Source organism: Rhincodon typus, chromosome 11, assembly GCF_021869965.1.
Source record: "Rhincodon typus isolate 14 chromosome 11, sRhiTyp1.1, whole genome shotgun sequence".
Taxonomy (NCBI): Eukaryota; Metazoa; Chordata; class Chondrichthyes; order Orectolobiformes; family Rhincodontidae; genus Rhincodon; species Rhincodon typus.
In genome coordinates, this window is record NC_063342.1 from 8,977,922 (window position 1) to 8,998,328 (window position 20,407).

General features: G+C 41.0%; 1 protein-coding gene across 1 annotated transcript in view; it reads right to left on the reverse strand.

Annotated features, from left to right (window-relative positions):
- Nucleotides 1-20,407, reverse strand: part of ncam2 (neural cell adhesion molecule 2) — a 1,072,172-nt gene that overhangs the window by 116,670 nt on the left and 935,095 nt on the right. The window contains exons 4-5 of the mRNA XM_048603020.1: nt 15,901-16,044; nt 9,672-9,809 (exon numbers count right to left, since the gene is read on the reverse strand). Coding sequence (XP_048458977.1) covers nt 9,672-9,809; nt 15,901-16,044 — 282 coding nt within the window. The remainder of the gene's footprint in view (nt 1-9,671; nt 9,810-15,900; nt 16,045-20,407) is intronic.

Sequence of the window (20,407 nt, forward strand, 5' to 3'; positions counted from 1 at the left end):
TACACTAAAAGAAAGCTCTGAAAGCTGCCTCTCTATCAAGTTGCTCTAAAAGAAAAATACCATAATTTAAATTAATCATTAAAGCCGTCAGTTACAATTGTACAGAAAAACCTATATGTCACTAACTCAAGATTCAAACATCCAAACTAAAAATAAATGACATAAAAAATATATATAAAATCCATATTCCTTACAACACAAAAAAAAGTCTCTTCTCTGTCTCTTCACCATTGCCAAGTCACACTGCAGAGCAAGAGGGACTGTGCAAAATTTGTGGCCATATTCTCTAATGAGTTCTGAAAGAACCCTATTCAAATGTAGCTCCCTCAGTGATGATGGCACTAGTCCAGTATGCTTAAATGAACATGAACCTGGGCTTATCATAGAATCACAGTACTGTTGCAGTATGGAAGCAGGCTATTCAGCCCATTACACCTGTACTGTTTCTACATCCTAATGCCAATCTCCTGCCTTTTTCCTTTATCTATGTACATCAATTCCATCTGGATAATCACCTAATGCCTTTATGAATGTTTCTGTTGAATTTACCTCCCCCACATTTCAACACAGCATTTTATGGACCCTAACTACTCCCTGTATGAAAATAATAGTAATTCACACTGCTGTCAAATAACAAGTTAACCATTTATTTTTCAGTTTAAAAGCCATTTGGATAAGTACATAAGGAAAGATTTGGAGGGATATGGGCCAAGAGCAGGCAGGTGGGGCTAGTTTAGTTTGGGATTATGTTCGGCATGGACTGGTTGGATCGAAGGGTCTGATTCCATGCTGTAGGACTCTATGACAGCTGTTGTTAAGTTGCCATCATTATCGTAAATTTGCGATTGACATTAATTTTAAAGATAGCAGGGTGTCTGTTAATGAAGCCTTCACTGTCCCTGCAAGGGAGTGATTGATTGGTACATTTGCTCCTGTCTGGTTGTCATTGGATCATTGTTTCCCTATATTTTCGCCTTGGGCAATGACTTAATCCAGAGTTGCCAAACTGAGGGTGGCAGAACCCAGTCGGGTCATGGGACAAGATTTTGGGATCATAAGCCATGAGGCAGCAATGGTCTTCAGGGAACTCAGAATTTATTCTGACAGCAACAAGGCCCAGATAAATATTTCTATTTCTTTCTGTTGGTCAGTGAATGTGACTTCACTGTGTGATTTTTTTTTTTCAGGGCAAACTGAGTAATTTTAAACATCCACTCCCACCCTGCTCAACAACTCCTACCCCTCCCCACCAAGCTGTTCAACACTTACCCTCCCTTCCCCACTACCCACATGAAGAACCATTCACTCATCCAACCCTGGTTTAAGAGCTCTCTCATTCTTCTGTGGGCGATTTTCACTCTACAAATGTGAGGCACTACACTAGGGTCACATTATGTAAGAGTTTGGAAGCTACTGCCTGAGTTATTCTATTGCAATGGAAATTGAATATATCTTCTGTTAATCCAAAGTTTGTAAAGGTTACAAACACAAAACCTTCTCAATATCTTAAACTGTAGCTAGGAAATGGGGATGCATTGGCCTAGTAGTATTATCACTAGACTATTAATCCAGAAACTCAGCTAATGTTCTGGGGAGAGATAGTAGGAACTGCAGATGCTGGAGAATCTGAGATAACAAGGTGTAGAGCTGGATGAACACAGCAGGCCAAGCAGCATCAGAGGAGCAGGAAGGCTGACGTTTCGGGCCGAGACCATTCTTCATTAAATCTCACCATGGCAGGTGGTGGAATTTGTACTCAATAAATTCTGGAATTAAGGATCTAATGATGACCGTGAAATCATTGTCGAGGTTATTGAGGTGTATAAAACCATGAGGGGCATAAATAGGATGAATGCATATACTCTTTTTCCCAGGGCTGGGGAATTGAAAACTAGATGGCATAGGTTTAAGGTGAGAGGGGAAAGATTTAAGATGGACCTGAGGAGCAACTTCTTCACGCAGTGAGTGTTGTGTATATGGAATGGGCTGCCAGAGAAAGTGGTTGAGGCAGGTACAATAGCAACATTATAAAAACATTTGGATAGATACCTGGATGGAAAGGGTGTAGAGGGACATGGATCAAATGCAGGCAATTAGAACTAGCTGAGTGGGCACCAAGGTCAGCATGGACCAGTTTGGGCTGAAGGGCCTGTTTCCATGCTGTATTACTCTGGACTCCATGACTCTATGATTGTCAGGAAAAACCGATCTGGTTCACTAATGTCCTTTAGGGAAGGAAACTGCCATCCTTACTTGGTCTGCGACTCCAGACCCACAGCAATATGGTTGACTCTTAACTACTGTCTGGGCAATTTAAAGATGGGCAATAAATGCTGTCTTAGCCAGAGATGCCAATATCCCATAAGAGAATATTAAAAAAAAGCTATACTCATTATTAAATAATAATTTTTTTTGAAGTGGAGCATCTGCAGGATAGTCCAGATCACAACTATGAGTACAACTTATATTTTTTACTGCCTTTACCAGAATGGAATGCCCTAACACGTTTCATAGGAGTATCAAAACACAAAGCGTGACACCAAATCACATCAGAAGATATTAGATCAGATGGCAAAAAAGGTTGGTCAAAAACAGAGGTTATAAGAAGTGTCTTAAAGAAATAAAGTGTGTGAGGAAGCCAGAGCAATGTAGGGAGAGAATTTTGGTGTAATTAACACAGGAGATGATCAGAATTAGAGGAGCTGCAGATGTTTTGGAGGGTTCTTGGGATGTTGGAGATATAGCAGTAGTCAAGACGTAGAGTCAATGGAAAATAAGGGTGAGAATCTTAATATCAAGATGTTGCTTGACTAGGAGTAAGGTAGATCAATAAACACAGGGATAACATCAGGTTGATACAGCATGAAGATGTAAATAGTGCAGATTTTCTGTACAAAGTTATAATAAAGCTGAATAGTCTTATAACTTCTAGGGATCTTTAAAATGATGAAGCAGTACAATGTGGTAGACATAGGGAAAATGCTTTCACATATACAAGGTACAAACACAAAGGGTGATAAATATAAGTTAGTCACTAATTAATCAAATCAGAAATGCAAGAGAATTCTCTTTATCTCAAGACCTAGCAGAATTTAGTACTTGAGTAATTATGTCATTAACAAGCAGAAAAAGTGATGAAATTCAGAGGCAGTTTGATGGATTGAGTGTGAGAATCTTGTACTGAGAATAAAGACTGGCGCAGAACACTTGACTGAAAGGTCTGCTTTTGTGTTGCTAATTCCATGCCATTTTATATAACTGCTATAACACCAATATACATACCATTGCAAATTAAAGCTTCAAGGCAAAAAGGCAATGCCAACTTTTTTGTGTTTTTTGATGCATCTCGAGATTTTTATTGTTTGAAAGGGTATCCCATAGATTCTACCTTTAATTTGTGCGCAGTGACTGAGAGCCAACAACCTCGGCATACATTTAGTGCAGCACCAAGAGATTACTGCATTATCACATGAGATGTTAAAATGATACCCCATCTGCCAGCTTCAGTGAACATAAAAGACCCTGTGACACCATTTCGAAGAAGTAGCTGTGTAGAGGTACTAGACCCAAAACTTTATCTGCTTGTAGAATAAGATATTGCAAAAGTGCGATGAAAATATTCAAGAAAGACATCAGCGAAGCCTCAAAGCAAAACCCATGTTGAGTTTTCTCACACGACTTATCCTGTCATATGCAGTTTATGGTAAGCCATGTGCTGGACGAGAAAGTAGGGTTGGAATGGGGCTGAAAATACAGGTGAACCACCTTGGAATACAACTCATCAGTCGTGTCATTTTTCTGTGTGGATTATTATTCTGGTGTTTGCACTAACTCCTACCCCTGTCTGCCACACCCTAGGTGCCAGGAAAGCATCTCACACTTTGATCACTGTGGAGAGTTTAAAAACACTGTCGCTATCCAGATTGTGCCCCTTCAGACTCAGCTGTGCAATTACATAAACTGTGACATTTTGAATTCCTGCTCCACCCTTTAGGGAGACAGCTGTAGGCACCTTTAGACATTTTAACCTCACTGAACAGGTTGATGAGATGACACACCTCTGGAGCAGGTGGTTCTCGAACCCAGGTTTCCTTGTTCAGACACAGGGACGCTACCACTGCACCACAAGAACCCAAAGGTAATGTCACCATAGTGTCACATTAGAAAGAGATGATTGGTGGTGAATTTAACCAGAGGGTTATCACAAGCTGGGACAGGTTGAGAAGGTGGGACTTTCAAGGTGGCCTTGGCTGGTACCAGAATTGAACCCATACTGTTGGCGTCACTGTGCATCACAACCCAGCCTTCTTGGCTAACTGACTGGCTCAAGGGCACTCTGCATGCCGAGAAATCTTCAACGTACACAGCTTGTGCAAAAGAAAGAAAATTCTTGTTGTGCGTTTTTAATGTGTTTATTAAAGAAACGAAAGGACCTACCACCAAAACAGAGCAGCTTAAAGCACATTACAGCCAAAATTGGACTTCCTAAAGTTAGAAAAACTGCAGCCACTTCACGCATAAGAACTTCTCACACACAGTAATGTGACAACAATCAAATATGTGTTTCTAGTGATGCTGATTGGGGGATAAATATTTGTCAAGAACATGGGATAACAACCTACCCAAAATATGGTAACATAGGATCTTTTATTGCCACTGTTGCTGTTTAATGTGGAGAGGGGGAATATCTTGGAATCAGTATTTGTCTTCAGAACCTTGACTTGGTAAAGTTCTTTGAGTTACAACATTATTTAATGCCTGTTTTATAATGAGCAACACACAGTAACTCTCCACAAAACCAAGGAAGGGAACGTTGAGTGGGATGAAGGAGCTGCCTAGGGTGAGAGGCAATGTAATTTGGGCCAATACTTTAGAGTAACAAAAGACAATCCTGTTGCGACGTATAAAACACCAAAGCTGCTCAACAGGGCAGATAGTAAAAGATTTTTTCCACTGCTCTGGGAAATAAGACACAGTGGGGCTAATCATTTAGCAATGACATGAGGAGAAATTACTCCATGGTTGTGAATCTTGGAATTCTCTATCCCAGAGGGTCGTGGATACTCCATCATTGAATATATTAAAGGGTGGGATGGAGAAATTTTAGCTTTTCGTGGGATTTGGGTGATGAGCAGGAAAGTAGAGTTGGAGCCCTGGATCTGCCATGATCATGTTGAGGGGCAGAACAAGTTCAATAGGCAAATGGTCTTCTTCACTTTTTTTCTTGTGTTCTTGTGATGTCAGAAGCAGACGGCCATCATTGGTTGTGCAAATGGATATGTGACTCACGTCTTTACAGCTCCCTTTATTTTTACAGAAATCTAATGGAGCCTGTTTGTTGTTAGGGTTGTTGAGTTGCTTTAAATATTGACTGAAATTCTGGTTTGATCTGCATGGGATTAATCATTCTGTTCCAGACAATGTCGGGCATTATTTCCCCTGTTTTAGTCAGCTACTTTTTGAACAAGGGAAATCAGGTGAATAAGAGATAAAAATGGATTTGGTAAGGAGATTATCGAAACTGGTTAAAGAAAACATTAGGTCTGCCCACCTGTAGTCACTCAACACAGGAAGATTTGTCAGTGCAAATGAAGGCTCCAGTATTAGAGATTTTCCAGTTAATGGTTTTGATTCTCAAAGACTAAGTCTAATCATGCCAAATCCGTTCCATCTATCCCCTTAGCATCCGAGAAAAGTGAAATCCTACAAGTGAAAACTAGTCTGCATTTCTCTGAGGTATAATGTTCTACTACCTTGACGCAATAGCAATCATTAGATGCTCAGCTTTTTATCTCTCCAGCTTTTTCAGGGTCTAACCAGGAGAGATTTGAGCTTATTTCCAGTGTCTGCACTGAATCATCTGGTGTGCAATTGCACAGAGTGACTTTGTTGTTTTTGTAATCTTGTAAACATGAGCTGTTAGCATCACCATGCAATAGAAACCTTGTCTTACATGAGCTGAGACTAGTCTTACTGTCGCCATGATCCTTAAATAGGTCTAGTAGGAGTACTCGCTCGTCAAAGTATTTCAGTCAGGAACAAACATGCTATGAAATTTATACACTATTAAATTTGGCTGGGGAGTTAATCTGGAACCACTGAAGCCCAACAAAATACCACAGTAAAAACATTCACAAACTCACAGCCTGCAGATTAAGAATTCAAGCATCAAACAAAACACTTAAGTACAGGTCCTTTGTGGACCTTTCAGTACGATGCTGAAGGAGTGCTGCACCGCCAGAGGTGCAGCCTTTCAAACCCGATGTCAAACTAAGGTCTCTGCTGCGCTCTCTGGTGAATTTTAAAGACTCTGTCACCACTATTCAAGATCCATGGAATATTCACCTGATGACCTCGTCATTATTACATTCCTGCCTGTGGGGAGTTTGCTGTGCACAAGAACAGACACATCAATTCCAACATTATAACAGGGACACACTCTGGAAGTACTTTATTGGCATCAAAGAGTTTTAAGAATTCCGAGGTTTTGAAATGTAATAAACAAACGCAAATCTCTTTATTTGTCTGGCTTTTGAATTAATAAAAGTAGAATCTAACTGCCTACTGCTTGTTTAAGGGATAAGCATAATAGTCACCTTGGGCAGAAGTCACAAACAGTCAGACCATTTGCTTCTCCGTTGATGGTAGTTGAAGGATAAGTATTTCATCTGCCATCATACTATGGGCTTAGACCACAGAATAGTAAGGCAGTATGGTGGCTCAGTGGTTAGCACTGCTGCCTCACAGTGTCAGGGACCTGGGTTCAATTCCAGCCTTGGGTGACCGTCTGTATGGAGTTTGCACATTCTCCCTGTGTCTGTGTGGGTTTCCTCCAGGTGCTCCAGTTTCCTCCCACAGTCCAAAGATGTGCAGGTTTGGTGGATTAGCCATGGGAAATGTAGGGTTGCAGGGAGAGTAGAGCTGGTTTAGTCTGGGTGGGATGCTCTTTGGAGGGGTGGTATGGACTCAATGCGTCAAATGGCCTGCTTCCACACTGTGGGGATTCTGTGAATTGTTGTACTAGATGTGGGTAACATGGTATTGAAAGATTGAATAAACATCTATTGTATGTACTACAGTCCCAGACATTTCATTGTCTGGTTCAATAATAAACCATTTGGTTCCAAAGAGTAACATACTTTCCTCAGCACATCATGTTTTAAGAGGTCCCATAAAGATGAAGGGCAGGGTTAAAGTGTCCATATGTAAATGCTCGGAATATCACAATCAAAACTGGCGGACTGGAAGAGAATTTGCTTAGGGCAGATATGGCACAGTAACATGACTCAAGCCAGAACAGGACTGGATACTTAACATATCGGGTTATAAGGCCAAGGTTAGTAAAAAGGAAGGAGGTGAAACAGTCTTGGTCAAAAATGGTATTATTGTCCTTTAACGAGATACAGTTCCAAATTAGAATCGATATGGTTGGAGGTGAGAAACAGGAAGGGAGCAGTGAACATTTGGGTTATTTATTATAAACCTCCAAACAGTGGGGAGGAAACAGTCTGTTATACTCCTTGCATTAAATTAAATACACTTCAGACCGTTAGTCCTGGCGTGTGTCATTTACCTGGCCCTACCTCTTGTTCCTCCTAAACTTACTTGATTTAGTCCCTCCCTTTTGAAACACTGACCTACTTCTCTGGTTCCCATCCCCTGCCACACTAGTTTAAACCCTCTTGAGTGGCACTGGTAAACCTCCCTGCAAAGGTATTAGTGCCCCTGCAGTTTAGGTGTAACCCATCTTTCTTATACAGGCCTCACCTGCCCTGGAAGATCCTAATAATCCAGTTACCTTTAGACAAGTATTCAACTGTATTATCTTACAACTTCTGACCTCACTAGCACATGGCGCAGGGAGTAATGCTGAGATTGCAACCTGAGAAGTCCTGCTTGTCAGCTTCCTATCTAACTTCATGAATTCCCTTTGCAGGACCTTATCTCTCTCTCCCTGCGTATGTCGTTACTACCAATATGGACCACAATTTCTGGCTGCACACCCTCCCGTTTCAGAATATCTCTTGCCCGCTCAGAGACATCCTTAACCCTGACACTACTAAATGAGCATCATTATCTCGTGCCGATCTCCTGCTTTTTCTCCATTCCCTTACACATTACTTATTTTTTTGAAATAATTACCCAATGCTGTCTTTAATGCCTCAATTAAACCTGCCTCCACCACATTTCCAGGCAGTACATTCCTGACTAGTCACTTAGTGAAAAATTCCTTATTCTTGTACCTTTGATGAGCAAAACCTAGAAAGAACTTCAATGGAGAGTTCGAAAGATGAGTTGTACAGAGTCAGAACGTTAACTCTGTTTTGGCCTCCAAAGATGCTTATAGACCTGTTGAGTTTCTACAGCTCTTTCTCTGTTTATTTCAGAATTCCAGCATCTGCAGTATTTTCCCTAATCAACCAATATCTTACTAAATGGTGAACCAGGAGCAAGTAGCTGAGTGGTCTACTTCTGCTCTTATCTTGTATGCCCAGAACCTACGTTTCTGCTGAAACAAACAAACATTGCTTTGCAATACTGAGCATTAGGAAACAGTACAGGTATTCAGAATCTGTACCGAATATATGTAAAAAATCATAGATGTTCTTGTGCATTGGCACTAGCATTGATACAAATTGTTTTCAGCTCCTCAATTGTTTGTGAAATGCATGTCCTTTCTCAAAAGTCTTCCACAGAGCGGCAATCACAACAGAATTTCTGCTCTACTCCCCCTTTCTCATGCCGCTCCTGAGTTGTGGATTTCTGACAGGCTTTACCAATACCAAGCTCGTCAGTAATATGGAATGTAGCTTCAATCCACATAGCGAGTCATTGTCATAGAGTTCACAGCATAGAAACGGACCCTTCGGTCCAACTTGTCCATATTGACCAGATATCCTAAACTGATCTCGTCCCATTTGCCAGCATTTGCCCCATATCCCTCTCAATCCTTCCTATGCATGTACCCATCTGAATTCCTTTTAACTGATGTTATAGTACCAGCCTCCACCACTTCTTACGGCAGCTTATTCCACACACAGACCAACCTGTGTGTGAAAATATTGTCCCTTAGTTCCCTTTTAAATCTTTCCCCTTTCACTTTAAACCTATGCCCTCTAGTTTTGGAGTTCCCTCCTCTGGGGAAAAAAAAACATTGGCTATTCACCTTATCAATGCCGTCATGATTTAATAATCTTCTATCAGGTCACCCCACTCCAATCGTCTGACATTCCAGGGAAAGTAGCCTCAGCCTTATCCAGCCCCTCCCTATGTTTCCCTCGGGGGACTGGATCCTACTTTAATGGGTGTTTATTCAGTCAGTAGCTAAGACTGGGAAGGCATGAAAGACCAGAACTGGAAAGGATGGGTGTCGCAGAAGTTTGAGGGGCTGGAGGAGATCACAGAAAGTGGAAGAAGTAACAGGCTGAGGAGTTGGAAACAGGGAGGAGAATCTTAATTGAGGCTTTGATATTATACAGGGAACAAGGCAAGTTATCTTTCTACAATAGCAAAATGCAAAAGACACATTATCTCGGTAACATCACTAAATTACACCTTATTGAAAATTCAGCAAGCTGGTTGACTCATCTGTACATGTTTCATTCACAACTGAACAGTTTTCAAAACCCAGGAGCACGAAGAAAGTGCGCAGAACAATCCAGCAATCTTACCATTCACAATAACAGCGATGTCTCGAAAATCAATTTCTCCCCGGGCCTCCACTCTCCCCTCGCACCGGTAAATGCCTTCGTTCTTCTTGCTAATGCGACGGATCTTCAAGCTGTTGTTATCGATCATTATAAACTTGTCTGGGAAGAGAAGTGTGCAATGACAAATCACGAAAGGTTTCAGACATGTGTACGGAACAATGTATGGGAGAAGGTTTGACAATTTTTCCAAAAATCCTTAAAAAGGAGGGAAAATGTTTCATTTACATAGCCCCTTTCATGGTCTCAGCATGTTCCAAAGCACTTCTCAGTCAGTGAAATATGATTGAAGTGTGGTTCCCATTGTAACATAGGAAACAGCATCAAATTTGGACACAGCAAGCTCCCACAAGCAGCAAATCATCTGTATCATTGACACTGATTAATGAATAAACTTTGTCCCGCCTACCGTGCATAATTCGCCCTCCCCTCTTCCTACTGTGTCATGGTTTCTTTTCTGTCCACCTGCCAAAGCCACAGTTTAAATTCTCAAGTGAAAGACAACACTGCCAACAGTGCAGCACACCCTCTGTAGAGCCAGCCTCAATGTCAGTGCTCCAGTCTCTGAGAAGAAACTTGAACTCACAGCTTCATTGATTAGAGAAGATAGTCCTATTGATTAAGCTACAGACAATGCTTCAGCTAGATAAATCCAGTTATTAGTCTAAGCTCCATCCAAATGTTAAATTAAAGAATTGCCAGTAATCAACAACAAGTTAGATTTACTTTCATCCAGTGAACTGCCCCAGTAAAGCCTCATCAAATTAGTAACAAGCAAAGGAAGGAATCAAAATGATAGTGGCCAATGACTTAATAAAAGAGATAGTCTTTTTAAGATATATCTCACAGAAAAGGATTTAACTTCTCAAATTTAGAATTTGTGAAGGCATGGCCTGTCAATGGTGGAGGACTGAAATTGGGGGGGGGTTGCACAAAAGGAACAATATGGAGGAACATTCTCTTGGATAGCATTCTGGAAGTGTTGCAGGGCTGGAGACAGGAAGGGCTGAGGCACTGGGGGAATTTTAAAAGGAAAGTGAGCATTTTAAACTTTAATTTTAAAGTGTTTGTGTACTTGGAGAGCAAACATAAGTCACTACTTGAAAATCTTTGAGGAAGCCATAACTAAGTACAACACATGTCCAAGTGTTTTGGATAAAATTCCACATCAAAGGCAATGAGTTAAGTGCATAAAAATAGGAGCAAATTGAGGCCATTCTGCTCTTTGAACCCTTAGACAAACAAGAAGACAACAGCTCATCACTGAGTGCCTTGGCACAGGGTGTGACATTGGGAATTTGGCGAGTCAGGAAACTTTAAGAGTTAATCTCTCCCTTAAATATGAACTTGCTCACCTATGGGATTTAATGAATTAAAGACTTGTTTGCTTTTAGCATTTGTTGTTAAAGTTAGATTTCTTTGAACTTTAGTTGAGGTTAAACAAGCTCTCTGCTGGAGAGGCAGCCACAATTAATTAATTAAGTTTTTAGTTTGAACTGGTTTTCTTGAGACAGCAGCGCTCACTCATTACTGTAGAATTTCATGGATTTATGCAGGTCGTCTTGCTAAGCACATGATGTATTCAAACACGAAGAGAGCAACTTAAGTGAGTGTAGCAGAGTGTAGCACCTACTGTGAGCTGGAGAGGTATTTGTACTGTGAAGCAAAGGATCCAGCTGTAGTGGTCCACATTGACACCAACAACAAAGATAGAACAAGGAAAGAGTTTGCACTAACGCATTATAAATATCTAGAGTTTGGGAGCTCTGATGAAGACTCATCTAGCTTCGAAATGTTAGCTTGCTTTCGCTCTGCAGATGCTGCCTGACACGTTGTGATTTCCAGAAAATTTTATTGACAGAACAGATTCGAGCATCAACACTATTTTCCTCCTCTAGACTTTGGGAACATGGTTAAATCATGTGGTATTCTGAACATTGACATAAATGGAATAGGCCATGAGTGGCAGCCAGGGACCAACAGCAGGATGTGAGAGCTGAAGCTTAGAACCATTAAGTAGGTGAGTTTATAGGTGAGTAGTTGATGAGATTTGAGTTTATTGTCTCTATTTAAGGATGTATAGTTTCAACTGGAGCAGTGTGGGTTGGTATAGTATTGCACTACATTTACAGCTTAGCTAGTTAAACCAACTGATGAGATTACAAAAAGTTATTGAGGTTTATTTCCAAATTTGTCAAAATTAAAGACAGTGAAGATGGCCATACAGGTTCAAGATGTAGTTTGTGTGAGCTGCTAAATGACAATGCGATCCATAGCAACATTCCCTGCAGTCAGTATCCGCAGCTTGATAAATGTTGGCTTAGAGATGATAAGCTAAAGGTCGGGATACAGACACTGAGGCATCAAGGAGTGAGAAAATCACTTGGAGAATTTGCTTCAGAGTGCAGTCACGTGCATTTGGCTAAGGTTGTCTGATTTTCATTGTTCGTTAGGGACAGGAGGGTGTGACTGCAAGTTAGGTACGTAAAGAAGATCAGGAAGGTGGAGGTAGAGGAGAGTCAGTCCTTTCCATTGTCCAACAGGTTTGAGATTCTTGTGGATTGTATGGATGAGAGTGAGGGCTGTGGAGTGGATGAACAAACTGACTATGTTATTGTGATAAAAAAGCAAATCAAGAAAGGAAGTAAATAACAATGTAGTAGTTTAACTAATTTAGTCAGGGGCATAGTCAATGTTCTCTGTAGCTGAGAGTCTGATACTAGAATGCTGTGCTGGCTTCCTGATGGAATAATTCAGGATATCTACTTTGGGCTGGAGAGGGAGTGACCTGTAATGGGAGTGGAAGGGTCCAGTTCTACTGGTCCAGATGGATACCAAGAGTAGAGATAGAATGAGGAAAGAGCTTTTAGTAATGCATTATAAACATATAAAGGTTAAATTAGCAAGAAGAATCCCACAGGCAAATTATTACCTGAATGGCAAGCCAACTGGCATAGGATTAAGAAGATTAGAAGGTGAATGTGTGGCTCAAAGACCAATACGGGAGAAATGAGAACAAAAACAGAAGTTGAGCTGGAAAAGCTCAGCAGGATCTGGCAGCATCCGTGAAGAAAATGTTAGAGTTAATGTTTCGGGTCGGTGACCCTTCCTCCGAACCAGACCCGAAACGTTAACTCTGATATTTTCTTCACAGATGCTGCCAGGTCCTGCTGAGCTTTTACAGCAACTTCTGTTTTTTTGTCCCTCATTTACAGGATCCACAGTTCTTTTGTTTTTTGTGGGAGAAATGGGTTTTGATTCACGAAAAGGCACAGGTACCATTGGGACAGGCTTCATCTGCAATATATTCCACTGAGAAATATAACTAGAGTGCTAGAAAGGCTTTAAACTAAATAATGAGAGGTAGTGATCATCTGAGAGGAGATTTGGTAAATCAAAGAGGAACAATGGGGTCATGGAGCGTTGTAGTAATTTGGATAATGATGACTAGACTGTAGCAAGAGCGAACAGAATGCACAAACTGAAGGGTGCACCATCAGAAGGTCATTGTTGCAAAAATAGCAAAACAAAAACAGTTAAGGAGCCTGTGTCTGAATGTGTGCATTCATCAGAAGAAGAATAAGCTGTTAATACAGATAGAAATAAATATGTATGACTTGATAGCCATGGCAGGGATATGGTTGCATGATTACAAAAGCTGGGCCCTAAATATTGAAGAGTATTTTGAAAGATGGGAAACTCAAAAAGGGTGGGGTGGTGGGTAGCTGTATCAATTAAGGATGTGATTAGTAGAGTATTAGATGACCAAGGATATCAAGCTGAAGATTCAGAAAATATCTCTGAGATCCTTGAAAATTAAGGGCGAAAGGAAGGGAGGAAAATAAAACAATTACCATCATCAGGGAAAAGATGTTGAGATAACTATTACATGTAAAGACTGATGAATCCTCAGAACTGGCTAGCTTGCATCCAAACGCATTAAAAGGAGTACCCACAGAGCTAGTTGCTACATTGGTTGGAAACCTGCAAGATTCCTTAGATTCTGAAACACATATTGAATCAGAAAATACTAAATGTGCACAGTTTTATTCAAAGAAGAAGAAGGCAAGCAGCTAATTATGGATAGCCTAGACTAACATCTGTCCTAGGGAAATGCGAGAATTCCTTAATAAAGAGGTTACAGCAGGATACTTGTAAAATTATAATGTGGTCAGGCAGAGTCAGCATAGCTTTGTGAAAGTGAAATCATATTTAACTCATTTAACTTAACAGAGGGTTTTTTTCTCCCAGGAAGTAACAAGCAAAATAGATAAAGGGGAGCCTATAAATGTGGTGCACTCAATTTTGCAAAAGGCAGTTGACAAGGCGCGACATCGAAGGTTACAGGAAAAGTGTGCATGGTGTCCATGGTATGTAAAGGCTACTTGGGTATATAAAGGATTGGTTAACTAAAATGTCTAGAGGTATAATTCTCACTTTGGGTAAATGTAGACAGTGCAAGAGGTCCCACGTTCAAAACCCAGATATGCCTTTGACATGGGGGCAGCATGGGGCCTCAATGGTTAGCATTACTGCCTCATAGCACCAGGGACATGGGTTTGCTTCAGGCCTTGGGTGCCTGTCTGTGTGGAGTTTGCACATTTACCCTGTCTGTGTGGAGTTTGCACATTTACCCTACATCTTCATGGGTTTCCTCTGGGTGCTCCGGTTTCCTCCCACGGTCCAAAGATGTGCAGGTTAGGTGGATTTGCCATGCTGTATTACTCATAGTGTCTAGGGATGTGATGGCTATGTGGGTTAGCAATGGAAAATGCAGGGTTACAGGGAGAGGTTGGGGGGGTGGGGTCTGCTCATCGGAGGGGTGATGTAGGCTCAATGGGCCGAATGGCCTGGTTCCACGCTGTAGGGTTTCTAATGATTCTATTTTTCTAAATGGTGACAGAGTGGGAACAAAAGGCTCTTTTTCAAGTTGCTACAATGTACCTAATGCAATACCACAGGAATCAGTAGTGGGGCCTCAATCAGTTACAATATATATCAAAGACTTGGTTGAAGGGACTAAATGTTTGGTAGCTCTAGCTGTTAGCATGATAGGTAGGTTCTTTACACAGAGGCACATGAACGCTGGAGGTAAACCAATCAGATGGTTTAAATTTTGTGCCTAATCGAGCATTAAAGGATGCAGGGCCTTTTAAATAGAGGCCTAGGACCAGATTTTTGGCCCATTAAAAATGGTGGGTGGAATCTGGAGGCAGAGGTTCCGCTCTCATTTTCAACAGATCAAATTTTCATTAATGGGGACAAGATGGTGGGGCATGAAACATACGGGCAGAAAGCCTGAACTCAGTAGGCCTATTTGAATCCAGTGCTTAGTTCCAACAGACCCCAGTTTAACCTTCACGAGGGCCTTAATCCCCAACATATGCTCACAAATTGATTGAGTTGATGTAAACAAGCTTGAAGAGTGAATAAGGCCTGTGCAAATGCAATGATTTGCAGTTTTTCTTTAAATCCTCTGCTCGTTAGGCATAAAACTAAAAGTGTGTCATTGTTAGTGAGAGTTAAAAAGAAACCCTTTCCTGGTCTGCTTTGGTTGACAGACATGTGGTTGTACAATTTCCGTGGAGACTTGTTTTGGGCATTTTGCTGAGGGTTGCCATTATACCATTGTCAATGTTTGGCTGAGTTTCAAATGCTAGAATTAACTGAGTAAGATGATCTAAGTTCACAGTAGATTGGCTGTCTCAAGATTTTATTGAAGGATTAGCTTTCTTTGGCTTTTGATCTGATTAGACATGTGTTTGCTTTCATAAGAAATGAGCCATTAGGAGAGATTTAACAATAATGGGTTTTTTTTTCACTATCAAGTGTATCAGAGTGGGAATTGTATTCAATTGTTTTCATTTAAAAAAAAAAATCTCCACATGGCTCCTGTGATCTGTCTATGAGGAATACTAGATGAACGGCTGTGGAAGTAGCATAGATACATGCGGGCATGGGCAGGTAGTTGGGAGGCATCTGAGTTGGCATGGGGTTGGCTTAGAGTGGTCATGAGTTTTGAGTAACAGGGTTTGGGATGGAGGGCCATGGTAGACAGGTGGAAGGTCTTGCATTGGCATTGAGCAGGCATGGGGGAGGGTGCAATGCTTCTTTTCGTGCCATCTACTACATCAAGAGTTTGAAGGTTCACAAACAAATTGGCAATTAGAGGGTTCGACAGCTAGGTACTCACCACTTGGCTCAGTGCTGATATCTCTATTATTGTGCAGCCAGGTTACTATGGGTGCGGGAGAGCTGTTTACTTCACATATCACCACAGCATCCTCTCCTTCTCTGAACTCCTGGGGAGACTTGATTTCATGAAAGGTCAGCTTTTCTGTGGACAGAGTGTAGCAGGAAGAAAGCAAAAAGAATCACACTGATATTCCAAAATCACCTGTTTGCCTGAAAATGCCCACTTCTTGCATCTCTTTGCAATAGCATAGAGTCATAGAGTTATACAACACAGAAACAGACCCTTCTGTCCAACATGTCCATGCCAAACAGATTTTGCAAACTGATCTAGTCCCATTTATCACCATTTGGCCCATATCCCTCTCAATCCTTCCTATTCAAATACCCATCCAGTTGCCTTTTAAATATTGTAATTGTACCTGCCTCCTCCATTTCTTCTGACAGCTTTTTCTCGGCTTGTTACCCCTCAGGCCCCTTTTAAATCTTTCCCCTCTACTTTTGGACTCCCCCACCCTGGGGAAAAGACCTTGTCTATTTACCCTATCCATGCCGCTCATGATTTGATAAACCTCTATGAGGTCACCCCTCAGCCTCTGACGGTCCAGACAAAATAGCCCCAACCTATTCAGCCTCTCCCTTTAGCTCAAACCCTTCAGCCCCAGCAGCATCCTTGTAATGAGAGGAAGAAATACAAGACTCATGTTAATCAATGTGCAATGAAATCAGAACACTTTGAAAAGCAAACTTAAGGTTTCAAGTTGCAATATTATATTAGCAACAATAGCAACAACACTTGTATCTATATCACCTTTATGTAACAAAGAACACTGCCTTTATTACCACAAATTGTCTGAAAGCAATGCACAAGGTAGTGGAATTTTAAACATAAACTTTATTCTAAACTAATCTAATTTCTTAATTGGCTTAAAAATTATTGCACCAGGAACCAGTTCTTCCTGCAAATTTGCACATGTACCTTGGATGAATCAATCACCATGAAAATCTTCAGCCAATGTTTCGGGCTTGTGAGCAGGTGCTAACGAATTAAGCTGGATCTCATGCACACAAGGACGAAACAGGTTTTAAAAACTTTAGAAGTTCTTTTTCAAGCTAGTGAGAAGATGGATAGTCTAGCCTAATATAACTGGCAAAACGGTTGTGTATACTTCTTAGAAATCATTTTCTGGCATTTTAATCTGGGTAACTCACAAGTGGTCAGTTGGTACTCTGATTAAAACTGTATGCCTTTTAGTACTGAATCCATGTTGTAATTGTACTAATCAAATCCGTCCCATGTTACCACATGAGGAATATAATTTAAAACTACATTTTCATGAAAATGAGTTATATTTTAAAGCTGGTACATAGCAAATGTTGCAATACAATGATATGTTAAAGATATTATCAAATCAAGTGGAAATTTGGGATGAAATTTGCCCAGATTGCGAGATGCAGTCATAGTTGAAACTCTAACCCCACCATATCTACAGGATATTTAACTCTCAGAGTTAGTCTCACCTATACCTTACTCCCTCAGAATGTATTAAACCACAGGTAGACAATGACCCATTATTTTCTCATAGACAAAACATTATAACTATGATCAGGCACAGAGATAAGACCATAAGTAGTAAGAGCAAAAGTTGGCCATTCAGCCCATCAGGTTTGCTCCTCCATTCAATGAGATATGGTGATCTGATACCCCTCTGCTCCACTTTCCTGCCCTTTCCCTGTAACCCTTGATTCCCTTACTGATTAAAAATCTGTCCATCTCAGCCTTGAATATATTCAATGACCCAGCCTCAACGGTCTTCTGTGGTAAAGAATTTCATGGATTCACTACCCTCGGAGAAGAAATTCTTCTTCATCACTATTTTAATGCTCGACCTCTTATTCTGAGATGATGCCCTCTGGTCCTCAACTCTCCCACAAGGAGAAACAACCTCTCCACATCTACCCTGTCAAGTCCCTAAAAATCTTCTAGGTTTCAATGAGGTCACCTCTCAATTCTAATGAGTATAGAGCCAATCTATTCAATCTTTCCTTATAAGACAGTCCCTCCATATCTGGTGTCAGCCTAGTGAACTTTCTCCTTAGATAAGGGCTGGGAACTGTTCACAATATTCCAGCTGTGGTCCAACTCACGCCTTGTATGGTTTTAGTGCCCATACTAAACATAAAGGCTTCCAGCAGAGGTCAGCGAATAGAATTAAACAGTCTACAGCACAGAGAAAAAGGCCGTTTGACTCATGGAGTCTGAGCTAGTTAAGCAAACATCTAACCAGTCTAATACCATTTTCTAGCACTTGGCCCATAGCCTTTATACCTTGGCATGTCAAATATACATCCAAATATTTTTTAAATGTTATGAGAGTTTCTGCCTTTACCACCCTTACAGGCAGTAAGTTCCAGATTCCCATCACCATCATGGTGAAAAACAAAATTCCTCACATCTCCTCCAAATGTCCTGCCCCTTACCTTAAATTTACGTCCCCAGTTATTGATCCCTCGACTAAGGGGAAATGTTTCTTCCTGTCCCCCTTGTCTATGCTCGCATTTTTTGATGCATCTCAATCATGTCCTCCTTCAGTATTCTCTGCTCTGATGAAAACGACCCTAGCCTAACCAATCCCTCTTCCTTTTTAAAACTCTCCAGCCCAGGCAACATCCTGGTGAATCTCCTCCACACCCTCTCCAGTGCTATCACCATCCCTCCTGTCATGTGGATTCCAGAGCATTACACAATGCTCTAGCTATGACCTAACTAATGTTTTATACAATTCCAGCATCAGCTCCCTGCTTTTAAATTCTATGCTTAGGCTAACAAACACAACTGTCCCTTATGCTTTCTTGACCATTATATCTACCTGACCTGATACCTTTAGAGATCTGCTGACCAGGAGTGGGAAGGATGCTGAGGCTCACTGTGATGCCTCATCTGCTTCACCGAATAAGGTCAGCTCGCTAAACAACGAGCATTCTACATTGGGGTAACACCTTTACCATCCACAGAATGTGGAACTCAGGCCTGACACTCTTCTCTGGAATTGGAATTATTTACTGCTTCAGAGTACTACGTCCTATCCATTCACTTTCACTGCATTTCAATGATTATTAGTGATTGGACATTTCAGCCAATATTAACATTCAAAGGGGGAATTGGGTCGATGCTTAGAGAAGAAAGAACATTAGGAAAAAAAGCAAACGACTAGAATCAATTGGATAGCCCTGCCTAAGAGCTAGCACAGACACAACGGACTGAATGGTCACATTAATTGATCCATCATTTTACAATTCCATGATTCCCTAGCTATATAGTCCCCTTTCCACTTAACCTTTCACTCACTAGTAGCAGTTCCTTCAGCATTGACTTCTCTATCCCTGTCTCTCATTGCTACTACTTACCAGGAAGCTACTTTTCATGTCATATACTTTTCGGTGATGAACTTTAACCAAATCCATATCTTTCCCTTTTAATTCTGCAATAGAATGCCAATCTGTATCCTTATGAGGGGCTGATTTGCCAGTCCATAGAAACTGCAACAAATGTTAGCTTGTAGTAGCAGATTAAAGTGTTTAGAATGATGAAAAGCCTTATATAATTCGCAAGTTATCTTTGAAATCATGGAAGTGTGGTTAATTCTGGATCTCCCATTATCAGTCAGACAATAAAAGTGATTATTTCACATAAATAATCCTCCTGTTCACAGAACCAGTGCAACACTAAATAAAGTCACTTTAACCCTTCCTTGTGAATTCCTGGCTGTCATCGCCTTCTGCTGTGGTTATGACTCACCAGGGTGAAATATGACAGGCTGGTCCCACTCCTCCTCTATATACCTCTTAGCTTTAATATGAAGTAAAACGTCAGCTTAAAATGATCTGAGCTATTGTACATTTCAACGTGCACTTAGCTATTGTCTATCTAACCACCAGCCTGTCAATCCAACACTCTGGGACTAGATATTCACTCCCACAAATCAGCTGGGCTGCTCTTCCACATACACTACTGGATAATGGGAAAGAGTTGGCCATACAACATCGTGCACATTGGTCTGCGAGATTGTGGAAGGTGGGCGAGTACGTAACACCCCAATTGTTTTCCATTGTCCTCACCGCCCACTGCACTTTTCAGGCGTCAGATGAGAGAAAGTTTGTGAAGGCTGCTATGACAATGCAGCTCAAACATGGGTAGAAAAAACAGCACCACTGTGACCACTGCTGTATGTAATAGCCAAACCTGCTGAGGAGGGTAGATGCCTCTATATGTTGGTTTTTAGTCTAATTTTTTTAGCCTTTAAACTTGTACCTGAGACTGACTTACTGTTCGTTGTATCACTTCCTAATCCCCTCTAAACCCTGCCTCACCACACCCTTTTCCACTGCCCCCAGCAACTTAAATGTCTTGGTCAACAGTCTCGATTGGAAATGAAGACCAGACACTCACCACTCCCCATTTTGCACCAGTAATTACCTTGTTCCCATTGGGCAGTCAGTAATTGGAC